The sequence below is a fragment of the Neomonachus schauinslandi genome, chromosome 6, assembly GCF_002201575.2.
Source record: "Neomonachus schauinslandi chromosome 6, ASM220157v2, whole genome shotgun sequence".
NCBI lineage: Eukaryota > Metazoa > Chordata > Mammalia > Carnivora > Phocidae > Neomonachus > Neomonachus schauinslandi.
Genome location: NC_058408.1, coordinates 1,349,408 through 1,374,686, shown reverse-complemented (window position 1 = coordinate 1,374,686; position 25,279 = coordinate 1,349,408). Strand labels below are relative to the sequence as shown.

The 25,279-nt window shown below is 39.4% G+C and overlaps 1 protein-coding gene across 2 annotated transcripts in view; it reads left to right on the top strand.

Annotated features, from left to right (window-relative positions):
* ASH1L (ASH1 like histone lysine methyltransferase) overlaps positions 1–25,279 on the top strand; it is a 166,395-nt gene that overhangs the window by 118,707 nt on the left and 22,409 nt on the right. The window contains exons 7-11 of one of the 2 annotated variants that reach the window (XM_021682126.2): positions 6,259–6,332; positions 7,862–7,907; positions 8,025–8,133; positions 14,333–14,539; positions 14,668–14,814. In XM_021682126.2, coding sequence (XP_021537801.1) covers positions 6,259–6,332; positions 7,862–7,907; positions 8,025–8,133; positions 14,333–14,539; positions 14,668–14,814 — 583 coding nt within the window. Of the gene's footprint in view, positions 1–6,241; positions 6,333–7,861; positions 7,908–8,024; positions 8,134–14,332; positions 14,540–14,667; positions 14,815–25,279 lie in introns of both variants that reach the window. The other variant, XM_044915859.1, reaches the window with a different exon arrangement.

The following is a 25,279-nucleotide window of genomic DNA, read 5'->3' as shown; positions in this document are numbered from 1 at the left end:
GATGCTGCTGCTTCATAGGGTTGAAAGAAAACAGTGGGGGCACCCGGCCAGCTCAGTCCGCGGAGCTGGTGACTCTTGATCTCAGGGCTGTGAGTTGGAGCCCCACATTGAGTGTAGAGCTTACTAAAAATAAAAAATAAAATCCTAAATGAATGAACGAATGAATGAGAACAGTTGGGGCCGTATCTCAAAGCTTATGCCATGGAATACATGTTTGCATTCATTCATTCAGAAAATACTTGTTCAGTACCTACTTTTTGATCAGGCAGTTTTCTAGATGTTTGGGACACACCAGTAAGCAAAACAGGTGAAGATCCTTGCTTCCATGGGGCTGACAGTTTTCCACTGGGGAGAAATCCCACTGTCCGTATATTTCTGGGTTGCACCTATTTTCCCTCAGGCTGACAAAACCAGAAGCTCAAATTCTACCTGTGTTTTGTTTAGTGAAACTTAAACAGTTTCCTGTAGGTATCCTTGATCATTAATTATAACCTCCTTAATGGCACACATTTCATAGATACACTACTCCTTTCAGTGAAATAGTACTATAGGTTTTTTAGGGGGGAATTCCAGGACAATTTACGCAGAATAACAAGGACTAAATGAATAATTGTTATCTGTTTGTAGAATGATATTCTAACCCAGTACTCAGATCGTATATAAACAAGCTGAGCTTTATCTGAAGTCAGTCACTTTATTCTTATTTAAAAAAAAAAACAAAAAAAACAAGTTTTTGTCAGATTTTAAGATCTCTTCTGGAAAAGGAGATTGTTATTTTTCTCCTTTCTATTGGGTACCTCCCTCACCTTTGACTTCCTCATTTGCCTAGCTACCTAATTAACAGTGGAGTGTGTTTGTGGAGATGTTCTGCCTCCGAGTCCTCTATTCATTTCCTCTTCATGTTAGGATTGATTTTGTGAAAGAAAATCATCATGACTTCCCTCTTCTATTTTTTTTTCCCCAGGCGTCCCATGACTTCCCCCTTTTAGATTTCAAGGTCAGCACAGGCTTTAGAGCTTCTGTACTATTCGTCCTCTTTAAAATGACTTTGTTGTACAAGTTCAGTTTTCTTTTAAAGAGAAAAGTAAAGGATTTCTTTGCTCCTTCCCTAGAGATAAGTGGCAGTACTTGAGATCTCAAGACTTTAGCACACAATAAGAAAAATCCACAAAAGATGTGATTTCATCTAATTTTCACTTGGATTAAAGTGATTTTCCCCCATTTTTAAAAATGGGGATTAGCTAAAGAATCCCCCCCGCCCTTTTTTTTTTAATGAGATGCTCCTGATTAGATTCCCCTGAGGTATTCTCTCCAGCAGAATTTGATTAAGGAAATCTCTTCAGGTAGGTCTCACTTCTTAGAAATGAGTCCGAGCTCTCTCTGGTTTTAGAAATGTTAAAGGAAAGGAAAGAATGAGCCATCATTTCTTCCCCTGGCTCTTAGGATGTGAATTACAGTACAGGGACACAAATAATGCCAGGGAAGGCACCAGAACAGCTGTTAAACACCAGCATTTCAACCAAATGAACTTAAAGATCACTTGGCTTCATTCCCCAATGCATCCCATCCAGCAAGTGGAAAGTTGTTCCAAAGAGCTGTACGAAAGGGAAGGCTTTTCTGGGCAGAAGTGTGAAAGGATAAGGAAAGGTCAGCTCACCTCATCTTCCTCTGGGGGATTTGGAAAAGGGTCATTGGTGCCAACTGGTTAAGACTTTCTGGAGAAGGTTTAAACTGCTATTAGGTAAGAGATAGTAAGGCCTAGTTTGGTGATTTGGCTTAGCACAAGTGACTCCATTTGGGGTCTCTTCTCTCTTTTTAAATACATCTATGGAGACTCATTGCTAGCAAAATTCAAGATGTTGGACTGTGGGAAAAATTATGTCTTTGAGGTTAGTTGAGGTAGATGTGAATGATTTCTTAAAAAGAGAAAGTATTCTTTTTTTTTTTTTTTAAAGATTTATTAATTTATTTTAGAGAGACCAGGGGAAGGGGCAGAGGGAAAGAATATCCAAGCAGACTCCCACTGAGCGCAGAGCCCGACTTGGGGCTCCACTTCATGACCCATGAGATCATGACCTGAGCTGAAACCAAGAGTCAGATGCTAAACTGACTGAGCCACCCAGGCACCCCAAGAAAGTATTCTTTTTATTATTATTATTTTTAAAGATTTTATTTATTTATTTGAGAGAGAGTGCAAGCAGGGGACAGAGGGAGAAGCAGGCTCCCCGCTGAACAGGGAGCCCAATGTGGGACTCGATCCCAGAACCCTGGGATCATGACCTGAGCTGAAGGCAGGCGCTTAACCAACTGAACCACCCAGGCGCCCCCACATGTTTTATCTCATTTAATCACACCAATCCTGTGGAGCAGAGACTTTCGTCTGAAAAAAAATTTTTTTTTTAAGATTTTATTTATTTATTTGACACAGAGAGAGAGAGCACAGATAGAGTGGCAGGCAGAGGCAGAGGGAGAAGCAGGCTCTCCGCTGAGCAGGGGGCCCGATGCGGGGCTCGATCCCAGAACCCTGGGATCATGACCTGAGCTGAAGGCAGGCGCTTAACCGACTGAGCTACCCAGGCACCCCGTCAAAAAAGTATTCTTTTATTAACTTACTGGTTTCTCTTTCACTCTTTTATGCCTTCTACAGAAAATACATCAGGTATTGCTCGCAAAAAAAGGAGTTTTCCCTTTGCATTAAGGGGTTTATCCTATCTTCTGAGGACCAATTTTGACTTTTTAAAAAATGACATTTGTATTGTTACTAAGAAACAGTGAGTACATACTTGCAAAGGAATTGTAATAGAGAAGGGTATGAATTAAAAGATAAAGCTCCCCCTTCCCAGAAATATAATAATTTAGTATATACCCTTTCAAACTTTTTTCCTTTATATATATCTGTCTTCCAACAATTTACTGTAAAATTTTTCAGTAAACAAAAAATTGTGGGGAGCCCGGGGGGGCTCAATCAGTTCAGCAGCCTACTCTTGATCTCAGCTCAGGTCTTGATCTCAGTGTCGTGAGTGGGTTGGGCTCCACGCTGGGTGTAGAGCCTGCTAAAAAGAATTTAAAAATTAAGAAATAAGGAAAAAATTGAAAAAACTCTACAGTGAATGTGCAATATCCCACCACTTACATTTTGTCATTAACATTCAACCTTGATTTATCATATATTTATCTATCCATATATTAATTCATCTTATTTTTGGGTGCACTCCAAAGTAAATTGCAGACAGTGATACACCTCCCCCTATTTCAGCATACGTATCAGAACCAAGGTCTCAGTATTTGTTTACAGATTTTTCTTTTGAGGTACATTTACCATTAATAAAATCCATAAATCTTTTTTTTTTTAAGATATATTTATTTTTAGAGAGAGACAGAGCAGGGGGAGGGGCAGAGGGGGAAGGAGAAAGAATCTCAAGCAGACTTCCCACTAAATGCAGAGCCCGATGTAGGGCTCAATCCCCTGACCACCAAGATCATGACCTAAACCAAAACCAAGAGTCGGCCGCCCAACCGACTGAGCCACCCAGGCCCCCAATCTTTTTTTTTTTAGGATTTATCCATTTAAGAAAGAGAGAGCTTGAGTACAAGCAAGGGGAGGGGCAGAGGGAGGAGTGGAGAATCTCAAGAAGACCACATGGAGCCAATGAGAGACTCTCGACCTCACAACCCTGAGGTCATGACCTGAGTCAAAATCAAGAGTCAGTTGCTCAACCCACTGAACCACCCAGACCCTCCCTAAAATGCATAAATCTTAAATGCACGTTTGCTGTGGTTTCTTTCATATACCTGCATAATCCAACCCCTCCTCAAGAACAGAGTCCTCGGGGCGCATGCGTGGCTCAGTCAGTTGAGTGTCTGCCTTCCGCTCAGGTTGATCCCGGGGTCCTGGGATCGAGTCCCGCATCGGGCTCCCTGCTCAGTGGGGAGTCTGCTTCCCCTCTGCCCCTCACCCTGCTCGGGCTCTCTCTCTCTCTCTCTCTCAAATAAATAAAAAATCTTGAAAAGAACAGTGTCCTCATCCAGAAAGTGCCCTCATGCCCTTTGCCAGGCTGTTCCCACCACATATAGCTTTAATGTTTCAAAGTTTTTTTTTTTTTAAATGAGCCCATGCTTTATTTTTTTTGCAACTTAGAGAGTGTGTCCATATGAGTAAATATATACCTCATTTAATTTCTCTAGCTGCATATCTCATTATTTGAATGTACCAAAGTTTGCTTACCTTTGATAAACTTTACGTTGTTTCCACGTTTTCATTGCATACTCTGTAGTTACACATTCAGCTTTGCTTCCCTATCAACAAGTAGACTCTGGTCTTTTACCAGCTGTAACCACAAAATCTTGTTATATTACTTTAACTCCACAAGCTATTTCTTCCACGATATACCTGTAATCCATGTTGCTGTATCTTCAGATTTGTCAGATAAACTCATTACACATTATGTGTTAACATAAATAGCATATTTTTATGAGAAATAACTTTTCCAAAGAAAAATTTCATAAGAAAAGTGACATTATTTTACATTTTTGTAAATCTCTTTGATGTTTAGCTTAATATAAGACAACTGGATTTTCTAATCTATTTTTGCATTCAGTCTATTATGATGTTACTTTGGTTTAAGTACATGAAGAAATCTGTCCTCACACAGGTTAATAAGTTATAAAAGATACGAATATTTTAATAATTTCAGATAATTCTCCTTTGACACTCTAGCAAAAATATAAATGTAATAGTTCCTTAAAGGTGAGTTGCAATGTAGAGTATGAAATCAGTTAACTTTTTGTATTCTGTTACATTAAAGTCCATTGGTCTCTCTTGGAACTTAAATGGATTTTTTTACCCATGTGTGATTTTATCACTTCATGTATTGGTCATTAAGAAATTCTGATTCACTGAATTATATTGCTCTTCCATTCCCTGTATGCATCCAAAACCATTCACATTTGTGCATCTTCCCACCTATTTCGTGAGGAAATTTTAAGTATTGGAAAACAAGATTCTTATGGTAGTGGACACAAGTTTTCCAAAATTCCAGCATTCACTTCAAACTCAAATTTTATCATTGGAAACAGATAATTTCAGTTGTTTCTTGAAGTAACAAGCTCACTTCACTCATTTTCACTTCCTAAGTCCGAATAACCATAGTTTGTGAGTTACTCTTTCTAGTACAGCTGGTACATTCCATGGAAGAAGCTAGTCCGGCTCGCCGTTGTGTCTGCCCAGGCACATTTGCGGGACACAGCCACCAGGGGTGAGGCACAGTGCTTCAGGTGTCCTTCCTTTGTGCCTTGCAGAATATTAACATTCCTGGCTTGTGGGTCAAGATTTAATTCAATTTTTATAGGTTCATCAAAAGCATTCTTAATGTTTAATGCTTCTATGATGCTGGCATGGTTCATTTCTATTAGTTTCATTCTTCTGGTACAGTTTTCTGCTACTTGCCTTATTGCTACTAAGATGCCAGCAGTCCTACCCACCATTGCTTTCATACCATTAGTACAGATGTCAGCCTAGTGAAAAGGGCATGTAACATCTGAGCACATAGTACTCAGTAGTTCTAAGACAGTCTTTACCCCTGGATCCCCCAGGATTGGCAGAGCATTGAGAACTATTGGCTAGAGACAGTGATAGGATGAATACCCAGATAACAAGAAGTTTTAGCTTCCTGTGAGAAGTGAGTCACCTAAAGGGCAGGAAGGTCAGAGAGTAAGTAAGGAAATTGAAGCAGCCTCTTTAAGGTGGAAGAGGGCTTTTGACTTTTACTAGTAGTTCTACTTCAAGGCGGGGGGGGGGTGGGGGTGGTAAATGTTAACAGATCATAAATTTGAATGTAAATACTCTTGAGTTATTTAAATCCAGGGACTCCTATTTTAGAAAGTTCTTATACTTCCCGTTTTTACAGACAACCTTATATTGTGTATAATAATGTAGGAGAACAGCTGCCAGATGCTCTAGTTAACAATTTTAATAATCAAACAATTCTTAGTTTTTAGTTGGCTTCATAATGACCTGTGTGTTTTTTGATAGTAAGTTTGCTTTGTTGTTTTATATAGGCTACTATTAAAACATATCTTTAGCATTTACCACCTGGAGCATGATGGAAAAGAGTAGCTAAAATTAAAAATTGGTGATGGAAAATCCATAAAATTAAATATTAAATCTTTATTTTTCTAACCAGTGCATATTAGATCTTGTGACTGTTTGACCCTTTGTATGAATAGATACTGAAATTGATAGTATTTTTTTTGATTCAGGGAAGTATCTAAGGCAAAAGAGAATCGACTTCCAGCTTCCCTATGACATCCTTTGGCAGTGGAAGCACAATCAGGTACAGGAGCCTATCTTACCTTACCAGGTTTTGTTCTTGGGTGGGGGGGATGCAAGTCTCTCTGCCTCCTTGTGAAACAAGTGCTCTGTGCTGTCCTCTTAGGAAGTATAGAGAACTGTCCCTGTGAAGGTTAGAAACTAGGAAAAATTAACTTGCATCCATATCTAATGTGCCCTATTTGCCTTTGCTCATACTTCAGAATAGCAGTGAGTTCCTGCTTCCGTAGGCAACCTTCTGTTATGAGTCTGGACTTTAATTTTGGTAGCAGAACTCTGTTCTGTGAGAATCCTGTTTGATGCAGGTCCCAGGAGAATTTAGATGTACTGCCAGCAGCACTAAGAAATTTCAGGCTTTATTTCTGTTGGCTCCTTCCCATCAGTTTGGAATTTATTTTTCACATACAAAGGAGATTCTTCTACCAGAGGAAACAGGGAAAATGTTTAAATGTATACTTTTTAAAGATCTTTATGTTGGGAACTAAAAATAGGAAGGTGCTGTTTTTCTCTGCTGCTTCCCTAATTGTAAAGTTTCCCCCAGTAATTCCTAGAGTTCTTGTAGCTGTAGCCCCAGGCCTCATGTTGAGAACAGCATCAGGAAATAGAAGTTGTCATGCAAATGAGGTGAATAGGCTCCTGACCTTTGCCAAAATTCCACCAAAGTTCTGTTTTGGAAAGCCGAAAGCAGTGGACATTCCCCTCCGCATTCTCTTCTCTGGGTGGCCTCTCTCGAATTCTAAGAGGACCAATATGTTAGATATCTGTTTCCGAGGTCGTGACCATGAAGGAGACAGTGCTCTATCCCCACTGAAAAATGGCGGTGGGTTTGGGTTTTTGGCAGGTTAATAGACCCTCGCTTAGACCACGGTGCTGCTTTTGTGCTCTTACTGTAAAACACTGGCCAGCTGACCACCTCTCTTTTGATACCTTCCTTTTTTTTCTTTTCTTTTCTTTTCTTTTTTTTTGTGCTGAATGTATTCTTAATTGCAATATGAGAGCTTTATTTTCTGCCTTTCCTCTCTCCTGTATTCACTAAATTAATTGCCTTAATTAAAATGTGAAATGTGTTTTTCTAGAATACCCACCCTGAAAAGGCCAGGGTGCTCATCTTTTTAATCTTGTATACTACCCAGACCGTCCCAACAAGCCCTATGAGTGTTTTCCTTTCTTTTCATAGAGGCAAATTGAGTTAATGTATCCAAAAGAATAGCTTCGTTTTACAGTGTGATTTTTGTTTAAGTCTGTCCACAGCATGCACATAATTGAGAATGTGTTCTCATGAAGCTATTTCAGGTTTCTTCTGTTGCATCTGTTTCTCTCTCACCCTGATCTAGTAAGTCACTTTTTATTTCAGAGTGTAAAAAGTGATCACACCAAGAATTTCCCTCAAACGTATCCAACCCAGGAAGTCTTATAAATATTCCCATATGAGCAGAGCACGTGGATAATTTCTTATATTTTTAGTGATTGATGCTGCTTGTCTGGCATTTGAAGTTAAATGCTGTATCAAAATTTTTCCTTTTTTTCTTCTAGCTATACAAAAAGCCAGATGTCCCACTATATAAAAAAATCCGTTCAAGTGAGTAACTTGGGAGCTATTTTTTTCTGCCTTCATACCATCAATGTTCTTCTTAGCCTAGCACTTAAAAAATTATCCTCTATGTTCACAAATTACGCTTTGCTATCTTCTCTCAAGATGTCTACGTTGATGTCAAGCCCCTTTCTGGTTACGAGGCCACCACCTGTAACTGTAAGAAGCCAGAGGATGACACCGGGAAGGGCTGTGTGGACGACTGCCTCAACAGGTACTGTACTAAACTGACTTCTCTAAAAGCACAGGCTTTCGGATAGATGACACTTTTTTTGGAGGGAAAAGTTAAATAAGCTCTTTGATTTCCTCTCCTGAAGTTGCACAAAGCTATATAAAACCTAATTGATGGGCTGTCTTAATCTTCTTGGGCTGTTATGGCAAAATACCATAGCCCTGGTGACTTAAAACAGCAGAAATTTATTTCTCATCGTTCTGGAGGCTGGGAAGTCCAAGGTCAAGATGCAAGTATTTGATGTCTGGTGAGGACCCACGTCCTGGCTTATAGACAGCCACTTTCTCCTTGTGTGTTCACGTGGCCTTTCCTTAGTGCATGCTTATGGAGAAAGAGCTCTCTGTTCCTCTTCCTGTGGGGACACTAATTCCATCATGCAGTTCCTACCCTTATACTCTAATATAAGCCAGTTGACCTCCCAGAGACTCTACTTCCAAATAACCATTACATTGGGGGCTGGGGCTTCAACTGTTAATTTTAGGGAGACATAAGCATTCAGCCCATCAGATGGGCTGAATGGAGTAACAGAAAAAGAATGAGATTTAGGGTTTTAACATACCCAAGTTTAAATCCTCTTATTACTTAGGAGACCTGAAGAAAGTTATTTAACCCCTCTAATAAAAATGGTACCTTCTTTATGTGGGGCTGGGGGTGAGGATTTTATGAGACAATGTTCATAAAGTATTCAGCATAGTTTAGAAACTTTCCAAGCTCTCCATAAATGGTAGCCATAATGAGGGAGTAAGGTAGGATGGTAGCAGTGAGAAGGAAGAAAGGCATGATGTATTCCGAAGGAAAACTGGGATGGTGAACCATTAGCATACGCACATAGATGCACATGTGCTGACTGGGTCAGTGGTGTTGATGAGAGGTGGTTTTGCTGTTGTCAGAGAATGAAAGTATGGGGTCTGGCTAGTTTGGGGGTCAAAACTATGATTTTAATTTGGGGCCATTAAGTTCCAAATGACACGGAGATTTCAAAATGGAAATGTCTGATAGAGACCGAAGAATGGAGATCTGATTTGTTGGTTTTAGTAGCATAAGCAAATTTACAGTAAAAAAGAACCAATGAACTTTACATCAGCGCTTCCTCTTCTAGATAGTTTTCCTGGCCAAAGACAACTGCTTCCGCAGTCTCTGGTCAACTGTCCTATGGGCTAAGGGAATCGATGTTTTAGTAGCTCCTCTGTCAACATGGCAGCTGGTAAATTCTGCCTTACACCACATCATTGTTAACTCACATCTTGTACATACACACACATGGTTTCAGGAGTCATAGCTGCTCGCCTCGTCTGTGTTGTGCACTGATTTTTCTTCACTCACAGATCTTTTTTATATGTATATACTTTTTTTTTCTTTTTTGGTCTTTTTTTTTTCCTTTTTATATATATACACTTTTTTTTTTTTAAAGATTTTATTTATTTATTTGAGAGAGAGCACATGAGAGGGAGGAGGGCCAGAGGGAGAAGCAGACTCCCTGCCGAACAGGGAGCCCGATGCGGGACTCGATCCTGGGACTCCAGGATCATGACCTGAGCCGAAGGCAGTCGCTTAACCAACTGAGCCACCCAGGCGCCCTATATATACACTTTTATGTATCAGTGTGGTCCACAACCTCACCATTTTTAGGAGTTCTGTTATCTTCCATAGGTTGATATGCCCTAGTTTGCCATCCTCCTGTGGTTCGTTATTCAAATTATTCCCAATGTTTTGCTATTAAAAATCACACTACTGTAAAACTGTAGATTCCTTTTTTTTAACCCTTAAGATGTACTCTCAGAAGAAGAATTATCTGAACAAACTATATGAACATTTGTAATTCTTACTATATACTATCCAGTAGCTCTCATAAATTAATGAGTTAATTTGGAGTATCACCACCAGGATATGAATATACTCACTTCCCTATAGTTCCACCTCCTTTAGGCATTCGCATCTAACTTTATTTTTGGTGCTTTAATATTTCATTGGTTTAACGTTTGGGAATATCATATGTGTTTAGATTTGCTTAAATTTGCATTCCTCTGTATGCTAACATTACTGTTTTTTTATATGATATTGTATTGTCTATGAAATTGCCATAATATAGCTACCATCTCATTGGTTAGTTCCTCTCTTTTTCACAGTAGTCTAACGAGATAGGTAATAGTTTTATATTTTATGAATGAAGGATCCTAGAGTTTGGATAGTAAGTTGCTCCGTATCATATACAACACTTAAGTGACAGAATTTGAACCCATGTGTGTTTGATTCAAAAGTCATGTCCTTTCCACTGTATACACTGCTTATTGTGTAAGTCGTTAGTCTTTTAATCACATAGAACTGAAATCTGAATATTTACCTTTACATAATTACATTGGTTGTCTTGTATCATTTTTGTTACTATGGGTACACATTTGTCCTTACCATTGTGTTGTCTTTCTTAAAAAAAAAAAAAAAACTCAGATACGGTGCTGCCAACTTTATGAGAATATGAACCCTACAGGGGCGGCTGGGTGGCTCAGTCAGTTAAATGTCTGCCTTCGGCTCAGGTCATGATCCCAGGGTCCTGGGATCAAGCCCCACATCGGGCTCTCTGCTCAGTGGGGAGTCTGCTTCTCCCTCTCCCTCTGCCCGCCCCCCGCCAAACAAACAAATAAATACGAACCCTACATATTCATGCATCTAATGATGAGGTGATAAATGCATAAATATCTAAGAAAAATCAAAATACATTATTCAGTGGATGCTTCCATATATATTTAAAAGCAACCCACATAAAGATTTAGTTAAATGGAGCTACCTAAAATGTCTTTCCTGTCTTGAATGTATTCAAGGTTTTGTAAATATTTGTGGGGAAAACTCAAATATCTGTAAGATTCAATTTTATGTCTATATAAGGTTCACATAGCCCAAAGGAAACTGAATTCAGGACTGTTTTTAAAAATAAGTAATGGGTTTTTATAAAATATTTTTAAAACATGGCCTCTTCTAAACAATTTCTAGGAATCATCAGTGTTGTTTATAAATTCTATAAGATCTTCCCTAGTTAATATTTATGTCTGTACACCGTCCATATCAAACCCCTTACAGCTCCAGAATTTTCCACATTCCCTAGAGCAGAGTCTCATAATTCGTTTCAAGCTGCTTTTTAACCCTGTACCCATTTGTTCACAGCATGTACAGAGCCCACTCTCTCAGTTCTCACAACAACAAACATGTTGTATAACAAAGCCAAATACTTAGGGGAAGATAAAAGTATATTGCCAGGTGAGCCTTGTAATGCCACCAGAAGGGATTACTCTTGAGTTCACGTGCCACAAACTGAACATCGGGTCCCTGGCTAACTCCCTGTTAGATCCTGTCTGTGCTCCTTTGTTGAGTACAGTTTACTTGCTCTTACCCCACAGTGAGAATCTCCAGGATCCTTCACCTTTTGCTGCAGAAGAGCAGTAGGCCTTCAAATTCTTGGTCCCCAAAAGTAGAGCGGATCCTCTCCCCTGCCTCCAAGGCTTACTCCTTCCTGAGCTGGCATGATTTGTAGTGGGAATATTTTTCAAGTGAAAACCCGTCTCCACTCACGGGATGGTCTGACGTCCTTAACGAGTTAAGTCAGTCACACTAGTACACTTGCCAGTGACTATTAAACACTGAGTCTCACCATGTGAGGGAAGGAGCTTTCCAATCTAGGTCTATATTTAGAAGGAGGAAAATTCTCTAGTCTTACAATGAGCGGCATTATGTGGCTAAAGATAATGGCAATTTATGCTGTAAGTCAGCAACTTCACATCTTAGTTTGCAGCATCTACTTTCAGATTTTGATAAGTTTACGGTTTGTTTTCCAGACACAATGAATAGAACCATGTTTTACTTTTTACGTAAAGGACTTATCTTGATAATTGAAACGAATGGAATGTATTTCAGTGCCTTCAACTGTAGAAACCACAAATTTTCAACAATTGAGTGTTCTCCAGCAGAAATTTTTTAAAATTGATTTTAAAATCTCTTCCATCTCAAGGCATCTGGGTGGCTCAGTCGTTAAGCATCTGCCTTCGGCTCGGGTCATGATCCCAGGGTCCTGGGATCCAGTGCCACATCGGGCTCCTTGCTCAGTGGGGAGCCCGCTTCTCCCTCTCCCACTCCCCCTGTTTGTGTTCCCTCTCTCACTGTGTCTCTCTCTCTCTGTCAAATAAATAAAATCTTTTGAAAAAATAAAATAAAATAAAATCTCTTTCATCTCAGGGCACCTAGGTGGCTCAGCTGGTTAAGCGTCTGCCTTTGGCTTAGGTCATGATCCCAGGGTCCTGAGATTGAGCCCCACATCGGGCTCCCTGCTTAGCGGGAAGCCTGCTTCTCCCTCTCCCTCTGCCTGCCTGCCACTCCCCTTGCTTGGGCTCTCTCTCTGTCACTCTCTCTCTCTCTCTCTGTCAAATAAATAAAATCTTTATAAATAAATAAATAAATAAATAAAATCTCATCTCAGTACTCTGTTATATTTTAGTTCTTTTATCCACATAAAGCTTATTGTTTTGTGTGTTTTGAGGTATGATGAAAATTCAGGTGGGGTATTGTTAAGAGAGAGTTACAATTGAAACTATGAACATGAATGAGCCTTCTTTTTTTTTTTTATTTGAATTCAATTAATTAACATGTAGTGTATTATTAGTTTTAGAGGTACAGTTCAGTGATTATCAATTGCATATAACACCCAGTGCTTATTACATCACATGCCCTCCTTAATGCCCATCACCCAGTTACCCCATCCCCCCATCCTCTGTGAATGAGCCTTCTAAAGATAAGAGGAACAGGAATGTGCCATGAATGGTAGAGAGGGAAAAAAGGATTTCTGGTTTTCTTTAAAAAAAAAAAATTCGTTATTGGAAAGGTGGGAAATCCATTATCCTAAAAGATCAAGGAGAGCATTTTCATGAGGGGTGTTCAGTTGTGTTCATTCAATGAAAAATTCATTAAAAGAAAGAAAAAAGGTGGTGAATTTAACAGTAACGCAGTGTCTTTCTCACAAATTAAGCTGACTGTCTTGATTGAATAATCCCAGTGTGGATACTTCCTCTGCTTACTGCTCATTTATGTGATTTGACACTGTGTGTTCTGCCCTTTAGATAAGGATATTTATTTGAAGAATGGCTATGAAAGTACTTTATATTATAAAATGTTAAATGCTTTTTTTTACAAGATTTATAAGTTACAGATGTGTGTGTGTGTGTATATATATGTTATATAAAATATAATGTGATATTCTGATCTACCATTATATTCTTGATCCTCCCTTGTTTTAATCATGTTCAGTAGCCTTACTGGGATTCTAAACCATACACCAAAACTAAATGGCTTCTCTGAAAGATCCAGAAATGTAAAAAAACAAAGTAGTTAGAAATCATGTGCATAACAGCTTTTCTCTACCATGTGGAGAATATTTTGCTTGTTAATTCACTAGAGGTTATAAATTCAGCTAGTATAGTGACTAGAAGTGTTATTTCAATATGGAAATGTCATTTACACTAATGAAATGTAAAATTCTTATAAAATGACAGTGCAGGGGCACCTGGGGGTGCTCAGTCGGTTGAGCATCTGCCTTCAGCTCAGGTCATGATCCTGGAGTCCTGGAATCGAGTCCCACATTGGGCTCCCTGCTTAGCGGAGAGTGTGGTTCTCCCTCTCCCTCTGCTCCTCCTCACTGTTCATGCTCCCTGTCTCTCTCTCGCTCTCAAATAAAATCTTAAAAAAAGAAACTGTGCAAATGTACTGAACTGTATACTTAAAAATATTTACAGTGTAAAGTTTATGTGTGATTTTACTACAATTTCAGAAGAAAAAAAGTCTGTAAATGCCCATCAGCTACTTCAAAATAAGAATGCCATGTAATCTTCAAATTATTAATTCCTCTATGGGTTGTAGCTTTATTGTAGTTTTATTCTTAGCACAGAGCTAAACATGATTGTGTTTACCCAGGATGCTTAGTGGACAGTTAGCTTAATCTCTTCAGCATTTATAACTTCACTTGGAAATTTTCAGTATTATTAAGTTTTGAAGTTGTATACTCTTTGCCCTTACGAACCCTGTTAACTAATCCAACCTTGTTAAAATAAAAACAATGTATTTTAAAACTTCCTATAAAACAAAAGTGGGTTCATGAAAGCATATATAATATTAATTGACATACAGTTATCCCTTTTCTTTCTAGAATGATCTTTGCTGAGTGTTCCCCCAACACTTGCCCCTGTGGTGAGCAGTGCTGTAACCAGAGGATACAGAGGCATGAGTGGGTACAGTGTCTAGAACGATTTCGAGCTGAGGAAAAAGGTTGGGGAATCAGAACCAAAGAACCCCTGAAAGCTGGGCAGTTCATCATTGAATACCTAGGGGAGGTTGTCAGCGAACAAGAGTTCAGGTACAGTGATGAATGATGATACGCCAATAAAATGGCAGAGGTACCAGATTAGAATGAAAAATGGGAGATTTCAAATTTACTTTCAACTTAATCATTAATTGACTTTCAATTCTTCCTCTCCCCTTTAGGAACAGGATGATTGAGCAGTATCATAATCACAGTGACCACTATTGCCTGAACCTGGATAGTGGGATGGTGATTGACAGTTACCGGATGGGGAATGAGGCCCGATTCATCAACCACAGCTGTGACCCAAACTGTGAAATGCAGAAATGGTAAGGAAGCAGGGGAAGGTGAAGTCACAAATCCAAGAGAGCAGAAGGCATTGAGGGTATCGAGATGAGTCTTTCCCGCAGTGTGAGTCAGCTTACACAAGCACCTCAGGCAATTCCCTGTTATACCAGATCCTCCAGGCATAGTCAGCTGCTGCTATTTCTTCGCTTCATCTTAACTATTCCCAGAAAAATATAACAGTATATATGATAGTATAATAATGATAGTATAATAATGGCAATACCTAATACTTATCAGCTGCTTACTTGCCAGGTACTGTGTTACATGGTTCTTCTCCTGTGAGGTCACTCAGCATATTTATTACATGCCCACTGGATTTGTCACAGTGAGAAACAAAAATAAGTAAAATAGATAAGAATCTAACTAAAAGCAAAAAACTACATCTAAAAAATTCAAAAAAGATAATAGAAGATTCTGGGAAGATGGTGGAGTAGGAAGCATCAGGAGTCTCTCTCCCCTTAGATAATTACACTAGCAGAATCTGTCTGATGGAACAATTTTGGAGTCTGTTGAACGCTTGCAACTACTAGGGGAAGGCTGAGATGGTAAATTGTGGTTCCTTTTAGTCAATTTAGTCAGTTTCAACTCAGAACAGTAGCAACTCCCCGTGCCCTACCCCCAGCCACATGGCAGGTAGCCATGCCAGCGTTCCAACAGCTTGCACACAGATTGCAGAAGCTGGGATGAGTGAGGAGGACCCTGTCCTCTAAAAATGTGGAATCTGGGCTCTGATTGCTGCTTCTGATCACAGAGGTGCAGACAAAGATGGGCAACCATTGTGGTGGTCCCTCCCACCATTGTTGTAAGCCCCTCTCCTGCCACCGGAAGTGACTTTCAGGAGATTTGAAGGGATAGGGCCCTATTTTCTTCCCCTTCATTTTTCACGTTTTTTTTTCCTTTTGGGGGCCAGAAATTAAAGATTAGGACATGTGAGCCCTGGAGAAGTGGAGAGAACCTTATTTCCAGACATACCACATTATTAGGTCCAAATTTGTGGCGTTACAAGGAAAAATCACAAGGAATACAAAGAAACAGGAAACTATGGCCCATTCTAAGAAAAAGTAATAATTCAAAAGAATCTGCCCCTTAAAAAGACTCAATGGCAAATAGGTTAGACAAAGACTTTATAAAACAAAAGTCCAAAGATGCTCAAAGAACTAAGGGACAATGTGGAGAAATTCATGACGATGTGTGAGCAAAGTGGAAATATCAATGAAGAGATAGATAGCCTAAAAAGAAACCAAAAACAAATTCTGAAAAGTATAATTGAGATGAAAAATTCACAAGAGGGATTCAGAGGCAGATTTGAGCAGACTGAAGAAAGAATCCATGAACTCCAAGATATGAAAATGGAAATTCTCAAGTCTGAGGAACAGAAAGAAAAACACTGAAGGAAAGAGAACAGACCCTAGGGGACCTCTGGGACACCATTCACCAGACCATCATATGCATTGTGGGTGTCCCAGAAGGAGCGAAGAGAAAGAGGCAAAGAGAGTATTTGAAGAAATAATGGTTGAAAACTTCCTAAATTTGATGGAAGACATGAATGTAAATAAGCACAAAGCTCACTGAACTCCACGTAAGATGAACTCAAAGAGACACACAGCAAGAAACATAATCAAACTTGCAAAAGATAAAGAGCAGATCCTGAAAGCAGCATTGGACAAGCAAATCACATACAAGGGATCCTCAATATTATCTGCAGTTTTCCTACCAGAATTTTGGAGGCCTGGGGTGCCTGGCTGGTTCAGTCAGTGGAGCCTGTGACTCTTGACTTGGGGTTATGGGTTTGAGCTCTATGTGGGACATAGAGATTACTTAAAAATAAAATCCTTAGGGGCGCCTATGTGGGTCAGTTAGTAAAGCATTCTGCCATTGTCTCGGGTCATGATCCCAGGGTCCTGCGATTGAGCCCTGCATAGGGGTCCCTGCTCAGTGGGGAGTCTGCTTGTCCCTCTGCCCCTCCCCCCATTTGTGCGCGCTCTCTCTCTCTCTCTCTCTCTCAAATATCTTTTAAAAATAAGAATAAAATAATATAAAATCTTTTCTAAAAAAATAGATGACTTAAACTCTCCAAGTGACAGAATGGAATTCAACATCCATTTATGATAAAAACTTTAGACAAAGTGGGTATAAGGGGACATACCTCAACATAATAAAGGCCATATACAAGAAGCCCACAGCTAAAAACATACTCAGTGGTAAAAGTTTGAAAGCTTTTACTCTTAAGATCAGGAAAAGGATGGGACACTTGGATGGCTCAGCTGGTTAAACGGCTGCCTTCAGCTCAGAGCATAATCTCAGGCCCTGAAATCAAGCCCCACATTGGGCTCTCTGCTCAGTGGGGAGTCTGCTTCAGATCAGGAAAAGGACATTCCCACCACTTTTATTCAACATAGTACTGGAAGTACTAGCCAGAGCAATTAAGCAAGAAAAAGAAAATACATCCAAATTGGAAAGGAAGAAGTAAAACTGTCTCTATTTGCAGATGACATGACATTATACATAGGAAACCATAAAGACTCTACAAAAAAATTGTCAGAACTGATAAAGTCAGTTAACTGGCTGCAGGATACAAAATCAAAATATCAAACTTAGTTGCATTTCCACACTCTAATAATGAACTGTCAGAGAAATTAAGAAAACAGTCCCATTTGCAAAGCAGCATAGAAAATAAAATACCTAAGAGTAAATTTATCCAAGGATGTGAAAGTCCTGTACATTGAAAACACTAATAATTCGTTAATGAAAAAAATTGAATAAGGCTCAGTGGAATGGAAGAATTAATTATTGTTAAATAATATGCTCGTGGAATGGAAGAATTAATATTGGTAAAATGTCCATACTGCCCAAAGCAGTCTACAAATTCAGTGCAATAAAAGTCAAAACTTCAATGGCAAATTTCAGAGAAATTGAACAAAGAATCCTAAGATCCCAAACAGTGAAAGCAATTGAAAAAGAAGAATAAAGGTGGAGGCATCTCACTCCCTGATTTCAAACTATATTACAAAACTATAATAATCAAAACAGTGTAATATTGGCTTAAAAATGACATGAATGTATTAGAATCGAGAGCTCAGAAATAAACGCACGCTTGTATGATCAATTAATTTGTATCAAAGGAGAAACGAATATGTAGTACGGAACATGCAGTCTATTCAATAAATTGTGTTGGGGGGGCGCCTGGGTGGCTCAGTCGGTTAAGCGACTGCCTTCGGCTCAGGTCGTGATCCTGGAGTCCCGGGATCGAGTCCCGCATCGGGCTCCCTGCTCGGCGAGGAGCCTGCTTCTCCCTCTGACCCTCTCCCCTCTCATGTACTCTCTCATTCTCGCTCTCTCAAGTGAATAAATAAATCCTTAAAAAAAATAATAAATAAATAAAATAAATAAATAAAAATAAATTGTGTTGGGAAAACTGGACCCCTCCCTACACCGTATACAGAAATCAAGCCAAGATGCATTAAAGACTTGAAGGTAGTACCTGAAATCATAAAATTCCTAGAAGAAACCATAGGGGATAAGCTCCTTGATGCCGTTCTTGGTGAGGACTTTTTGGGGTTGACCCCAGAAGCAAAGGGCAACAAAAGCAGAGCTAAGCAAGTGGGACTACATCAAACTATAAAGTTTCTATACAGCAAAGGAAACCATCAATAAGATAAAAAGGCAACCCACAGGATGGGAGAAAATATTTGCAATACGTATATCTGATAAATGGCTAATACATAAAATAAAGAACTGCAACTCAATAGCAGCAAAGCACATCACTACCAATTCTACAGAAATACTGAGGATTATAAGAGAATGCCACAGACAGTTGTACGCCAAAAAATGGGATTACCTAGTTGAGATGGACAAATTTCTTGAAACACAAAACCTACCAAGACTAAATCATGAAGACATAGAAAAATCTGAACAGACTCATAACTAGTAAAGTGATTGAATCAATAATCAGAAATCTCAACAAAGAAAAGTCCGGTCTGAACCTGATGGTTTCACTCATGAATTCTTCCAAACTAGTGCCAATCCATCTCAAACTTTTCCAAAAAAATTAAAGAGAAGGAAACACTCCCTGACTCATTCTGTGAGGCCAGCATAGTCTTGATGACAAAGCCACACAAAGACTCGACAAGAAAACTACAAAACAAACCCGTATTCTTTATGAACATTGATGCAAAGTCCTCAACATAATACTGGCAAACAGATTTTAGCAGCATATTAAAAGGATTATACACCCTGACCAAGTGGGATTTATTCTTGGAATGCAAGCATGGTTCAGCATCAGAGAATAGACCAATGTAATATGTCACATCAACAATATGAAAGGGGAAAAAAACGATCATCTCGATGCAGAAAAATCATTTTACAGAATAGAAGGAAACTACCTTAACCTAATACAGTAGTCCTTATCCACAGTTTCACTTTCCTTTGTGTCAGTTACCCGTGGTCAGCCTTGGTCTAGATGCAAATGGTCCTCCCTCACAATGCCTACGTCATTCACTTCACTTCATCTCACTAGGTAGGCATTTTGTCATCTCACATCATCACAAGGAAAGGAAGAATGAGTATAGTAAGATATTGAGAGAGGGGAGAAAGAGAAAGACCACATTCAGGTAACTTTTATTACAGTAAATTGCTATAATTGTATTTTATTATTCTTAATCTCTTACTGTACCTAATTTGTAAGTTAATCATAGCTATACATGTTTAGGAAAAAACATAGTATATATAGGGTTTGGTTCTATCCACATTTTCAGATATCCACTGGGGGTCTTGGAACATATACCGCACAGATAAGAGGGGACTGCTCTAAGAGTCCTATATGAAAACCCACAGCAGGGCACCTGGGTGGCTCAGATGGTTAAGCATCTGCCTTTGGCTCAGGTGTGATCTCCAGGTCCTGGATCGAGCCCATGTCAGGCTCCCAGCTCAGCAGGGAGCCTGCTTCTCTCTCTCCCTCTGCTCCTCCCCATTGCTCATGCTGTCTGTCTGTCTGTCTCTCTCAAATGAATAAAATTTTTTAAAAGTCTTAAAAAACCCACAGCAGACAATTCCCAGTAAAGATGGAAAGCTTTTCCTGTAAAGTCAGGAACTATATAAGGATGCCTACTTTTGCACTTCCATTAAACACAGTAGAGGTTCTCATGAGAACAATTAGACAAGAAAGAGAGAAAAGACATTCAAATTGGAAAGGAAGAAGTAAATTTAACTTTGTGTATGATGTGATCTTATATGTAGAAAATAACTAAAGACTCCACAAAGAAGCTATTAGATCTCAGAAATAAATTCAGCAAAATCACAGGGTACAAAGTCAACACACAAAAATCAATTGCATTTCAATACACAGTGAACAATCCAAAAAGGAAATTACAAAAACAATTTCATTTACAATAGCACTAAAAAGAATAAAATACTTAGGAATTAACTTAACCAATGAGATGAAAGAATTGTACCATGGAAACTACAAAACATTGCCGAGAGAAAAATAAAAAGGGACACCCGTGTGGCTCAGTAAAGTGTCTGCCTTTGGCTCTGGCCATGATCCCACGGTCCTGGGATCGAGTCCTGCATCGGACTCCTTGCTCAGCCTCTCCCTCTGCCTGCCTCTCCCCCTGCTTGTGCTCTCTCTCTCTCTCTGACAAATAAATAAAATCTTTAAAAAAAGAAAAAGAAGGGGTGCCTGGGTGGCTCAGTTGTTAAGCGTCTGCCTTCAGCTCAGGTCATGATCCCAGGGTCCTGGGATCAAGCCCTGCATCGGGTTCCCTGCTCAGCGGGAAGCCTGCTTCTCCCTCTCCCACTCCCCCTGCTTGTGTTCCCTCTCTTGCTGTCTCTCTGTCAAATAAGTAAAATCTTCTTTAAAAAATAAATAAATGAAAAAGAAAAAATTAAAGGCATAAATTAATGAAAACACATTCCATGTTCACGTACCATAAAGACTTTTATATTGTCAAAATATGAACATCACCCACAGCAATCTACAGATTCAGTACAACCGCAGCAAAATCCCAAAAATTTTTTTTGCAGAAATAGAAAAAACCAACCTAAAATTCATATGGAATCCTAAGGGTCCGTGAATAACCAAAACACTTCTTAGAACAAAACTTGTCACACTTCTTGATTTCAGAACTTAACTACAAAGTTACAGTAATCAAAGCAGTGTTTTATTGGCATAAGGACCGAACGATAGACCCATGAAAGAGAATAGAGAGCTCAGAAGTAATCGCTCACACACGTGGTCAAATGACTTTTGACAAGTGTGCCAAGATCATTCAATGGAGAAAGAAGAGTCTTTTCAATAAATTGTGCTGGGAAAACTAGACATCCACATGCAAAAAAAATGAAGCTGGACCCTCACCTAGCACCATATGCAAAAATTAAATAGATCAAGGACCTAAACTAAGACCTAAGGCAGTAAAACTTGTAGAAGAAAACTTAGGACAGAAGCTTTATGACATTGGACATGGCAGTGATTTCTTGAATATGGTACCAAAGAGGCAAAATGGAAAAAAACACACACACACACACGGACAAATTGGACTTCGTGAAATTTTAAGATTTTGTACATCAAAAGACACGGAGGAAAGAAGCAACCCACAGACTAGGAGAAAATAAACATCCTGATTCAGAAATGGGCAAAGGATTTGAATAGAGATTTCGCCAAAGAAAATAATACAAATGGTCAATAAGCACATGAAAAGGTGCCCAACAGCACTAATCATTAAGAAAATGCAAATCAAAACCACAATGAAGGGCCCCTGGTTGGCTCAGCTGGTTAAGCATCCGACTTGATTTTGGCTCAGTTCATGATCTCAGGGTTGTGGGATCGAGCCCCGTGCCAGGCTCTGTGCTCAGCCAGAAGGCAGCTTGAGATTTCCTCCCTCTCCCTCTGCACCCCCACTTGTGTGCACGCACACACACTCTCACTCAAATATTTAAAAAACACACAATGAGACACCACCTCAGACCCATTAGAATGGCTCCTGTCAAAATAACAGAAAAGTAGTGTTGGTGAGGACATGGATGAATCGAGATCCTTTCACACGGTGTGTGAGGGAGTAGAATGGTATTTCCACTTGGGGAAAACCATATGGAGGAACCTCAAAAAATTAAAAATAGAGTTACTATATGACCCAGCAATTCCATTGGGTATTTACACAAAAGGACTGAAAGTATGGTTTTGAAGATGTATCTGCACCTTCGTATTCATCGTGAGCATTCATAATAGCTCAAATATGGAAGCAGCCCAAGTGTCCATCAGTGGATGAATAGATAAGCAAGCAAGATGTGGTATATACATACAATGGAATTATTCACTTTTTAAAGGAAGGAAAATTTGCAGCATCCTACATCATGTATGGACCTTGATGGCATTATGCCAAGTGAAAATAGTCACGAAAAGACAAATACTGTACAATTCCACTTATGTGAGGTACTTACAGTAATCAGAATTATAGACAGTAGAGTGGCGGTGGGGGTGGGAGGAGGAGGTGGTCACTGTAAGTGTGGTACTTCAGTTTATCAAGATGAAGAGAGCTGTGAGCATGGTGGCGGTGACAGCTGTACAACAGTGTGGGTGTACTTACCGCCACCGAACTGCACACTCTAAAACGGTTAAGATGGTAGATTTTATGTTATGTGTGTTTTCATACAACTTTAAAAGATAATTGGATATTTGAGGGGCGCCTGGGTGGCTCTCGGTTACGCGTCTGCCTTCCACTCAGGTCACGATCCCAGGGCCTTGGGGTCAAGTCCCGCATCAGGCTCCTTGCTTGGCAGGAGTCTGCTTCTCCTTCTCCCTCTCCTCCTGCTCCTTCTCTCTTTCTCTCTCACTCACTATGAAATAAAATCTTTTTTTAAAAAGATAATTGGATAATTTGAACAGCTTTCTATTTTTGTAAATTTTTTAACTTTAGGTATCACATAGAGACAGATTTCAAGTGTAAATTACCATCCATTTTTACAAATACATACACCCATACAACCCACATCCTTATCAACATATAGAACATTTCCATTGTTTCAGATTTAGAATCTTGCCACCCCGAAGGCAAGCAGTGATGTTTCTGTCACCAGATTTGTTTTGCCTACTGCCTATTGCAGAACTGTACATATATGTAGTCTTCTGTGTCTGGCTGCTTTCACTTAGAATGTTTTTACAGCTTATCCATGTTGTTGATGTTTATTCTGGACTAATGTTCCTTTGTATAAATTCACCACAGTTTATCCATTTTCCTGAACTTCTGTTTGGAGAGTTAAATAAAATGAACAAATTCCTTGAAAAAGCACAACTTAAAAAACGGCACGAGAAGAGATAAAAAGTCTGAATATCTACCAGTGAAATTGAATATATAATTAACAGTTTCTGACAAAAGAAGCTCCAGGCTCAAATATCTTCATTGATAATTCTTCTGTATATTTAAAGAAGAAATAATGTCTGTACTACCAATATCCTATAAACTCTTCCATTTCATACTTCTAGTATAACCTTCATCTGAAACCTAACAACACTGTTAAGAGAAAGAAGAAATACAGGCAAACATCTCCCATGAACATAGACATAAAAATCCTCATTAAAATATTAGCAAATCAGGGTGGCTCAATCGTTAAGCGTCTGCCTTCGGCTCAGGTCATGATCCCAGGGTCCTGGGATCGAGCCCCACATCGGGCTCTCTGCTCTGCGGGAAGCCTGCTTCTCCCTCTCCCACTCCCCCTGCTTGTGTTCCCTCTCTCGCTGTGTCTCTTTCTCAAATAAATAAAATCTTTAAAAATATATATATTAACAGATCAGCTCTAGAAATATATAAGAAGGTAATTACATCATGACCATGTGGGGTTTACTCCAGGAATGAAAGGTTGATTGGTTTAACATTCACAATCAATGTAACTTACTACATTAACAGAATAAAGGCAAAAAAAAAAATCATGTATCATCTCACTAGGGGTAATAGAAAATAGAAAAAGCATTTGATAAAATTCAACAGTATAGGGACGCCCTTGATCTCGGGGTTGAACTTTTTTTTGTTTTTTCAGATTTTATTATCTGTTAGAGCAAGCATGTGAGCAGGGGGAAGGGCAGAAGGAGAGGGACAGGCAGACTCCCTGCTGAGCACGGAGCCCAACATGGGGCTCAAACCCACCCATAAATAGCACTGACTAAAGGAAATGAGCTGATAAAATTAAAAATTTCATCAAAAGATAATACTATGAGAGTTAAAAAGCTAAGCCATACGCTGGGGAGAAGGTATTTACAATGTTTATCTGACAAAGAATTTCTTTATAAATACAGAATCTACAAACAAATAAAGTCCAATTTTTAAAATAGTTCAAAGAATAGGCACATCAAAAAAGAATATAAACGTATTCAAAAAAAGGGGGCCCGGGTGGCTCAATTAATGACTTCAGCTCAGGTCATGATATCAGGATCCTGGGATCGAGCCCCATGTCTGGCTCTGCGCTCAGCAGGGATCCTGCTTTTCCCTCTCCCTTTTCCTCTACCGCTCATGCTCCCTCTCTCTTTCAAATAAATAAATCCTTTTTTTTTTTAAAGTAGTCAATAAACATAAAATACGTGCCTAATATCTTTAGCCATCCGAGAGAAATATTAAACTGTGTTCGAAAACTACTACATACTCCCCCAAAATGGCTACAATCAAAGAATGACAATTCAAAGTGTTGCCAAGCATGTAGTATGACATGAAGGTTCTTAGATGCTGGTGGAAATGTAAATTGGTGTATAACCACTTTAAAAAAAAACGTTTGCCAGCACCTATCAAAGCTAAACGTATCCAGGAGCTCCGTAACCACACTCCCAAGTATGTCCCCAACAGAAGTGAGTGTTCATGTTCAAAAGGCATGTGCAAGAATAGCCAAAGAAATTTTTTTGTAACAGCTAAAAAACTACAAGCAATCCAAATACTTAACAAAACAGGTATCTAAACTGTGCTGTATTCATATAATGGGATGCTACACAGCAGAGTAAAAATGTATCACAGCTACAGTGTAACACTGAGTGGAAGAACCAAGCATATGATTGTACCTCCTACAGTGTATTATTCTGTATGATTCCATTTATATGAAGTTCCAAAGAGGCAGAACTAAGCTGTGGTGATAGAGATTAGAATTGTGGCCCACCCTGTGTGGAAAGGGTACTAACGGAGAGAAGGGTTTCTGGGCGGTTACACAGGTGTAAAGATGCATAAAATTCAGCAAGCTATACCTCTAGGATTTGCGTATTCTCCATGTAAGAGTCCCCCAGGGGCACCTGGATAGCTCATTTGGTTGTGTCCGACTTGATTTTGGCGCAGGTCGTGATCTCAGGGTTGTGGGATCGAGGCCTGTGTCAGGCTCTGCGCTGGGCATGGAGTCCGCTTAAGATTCTCTATCCCAGGACACCTAGGTGGCTCAGATGGTTAAGCGTCTGCCTTCGGCTCAGGTCATGGTCCCAGGGTC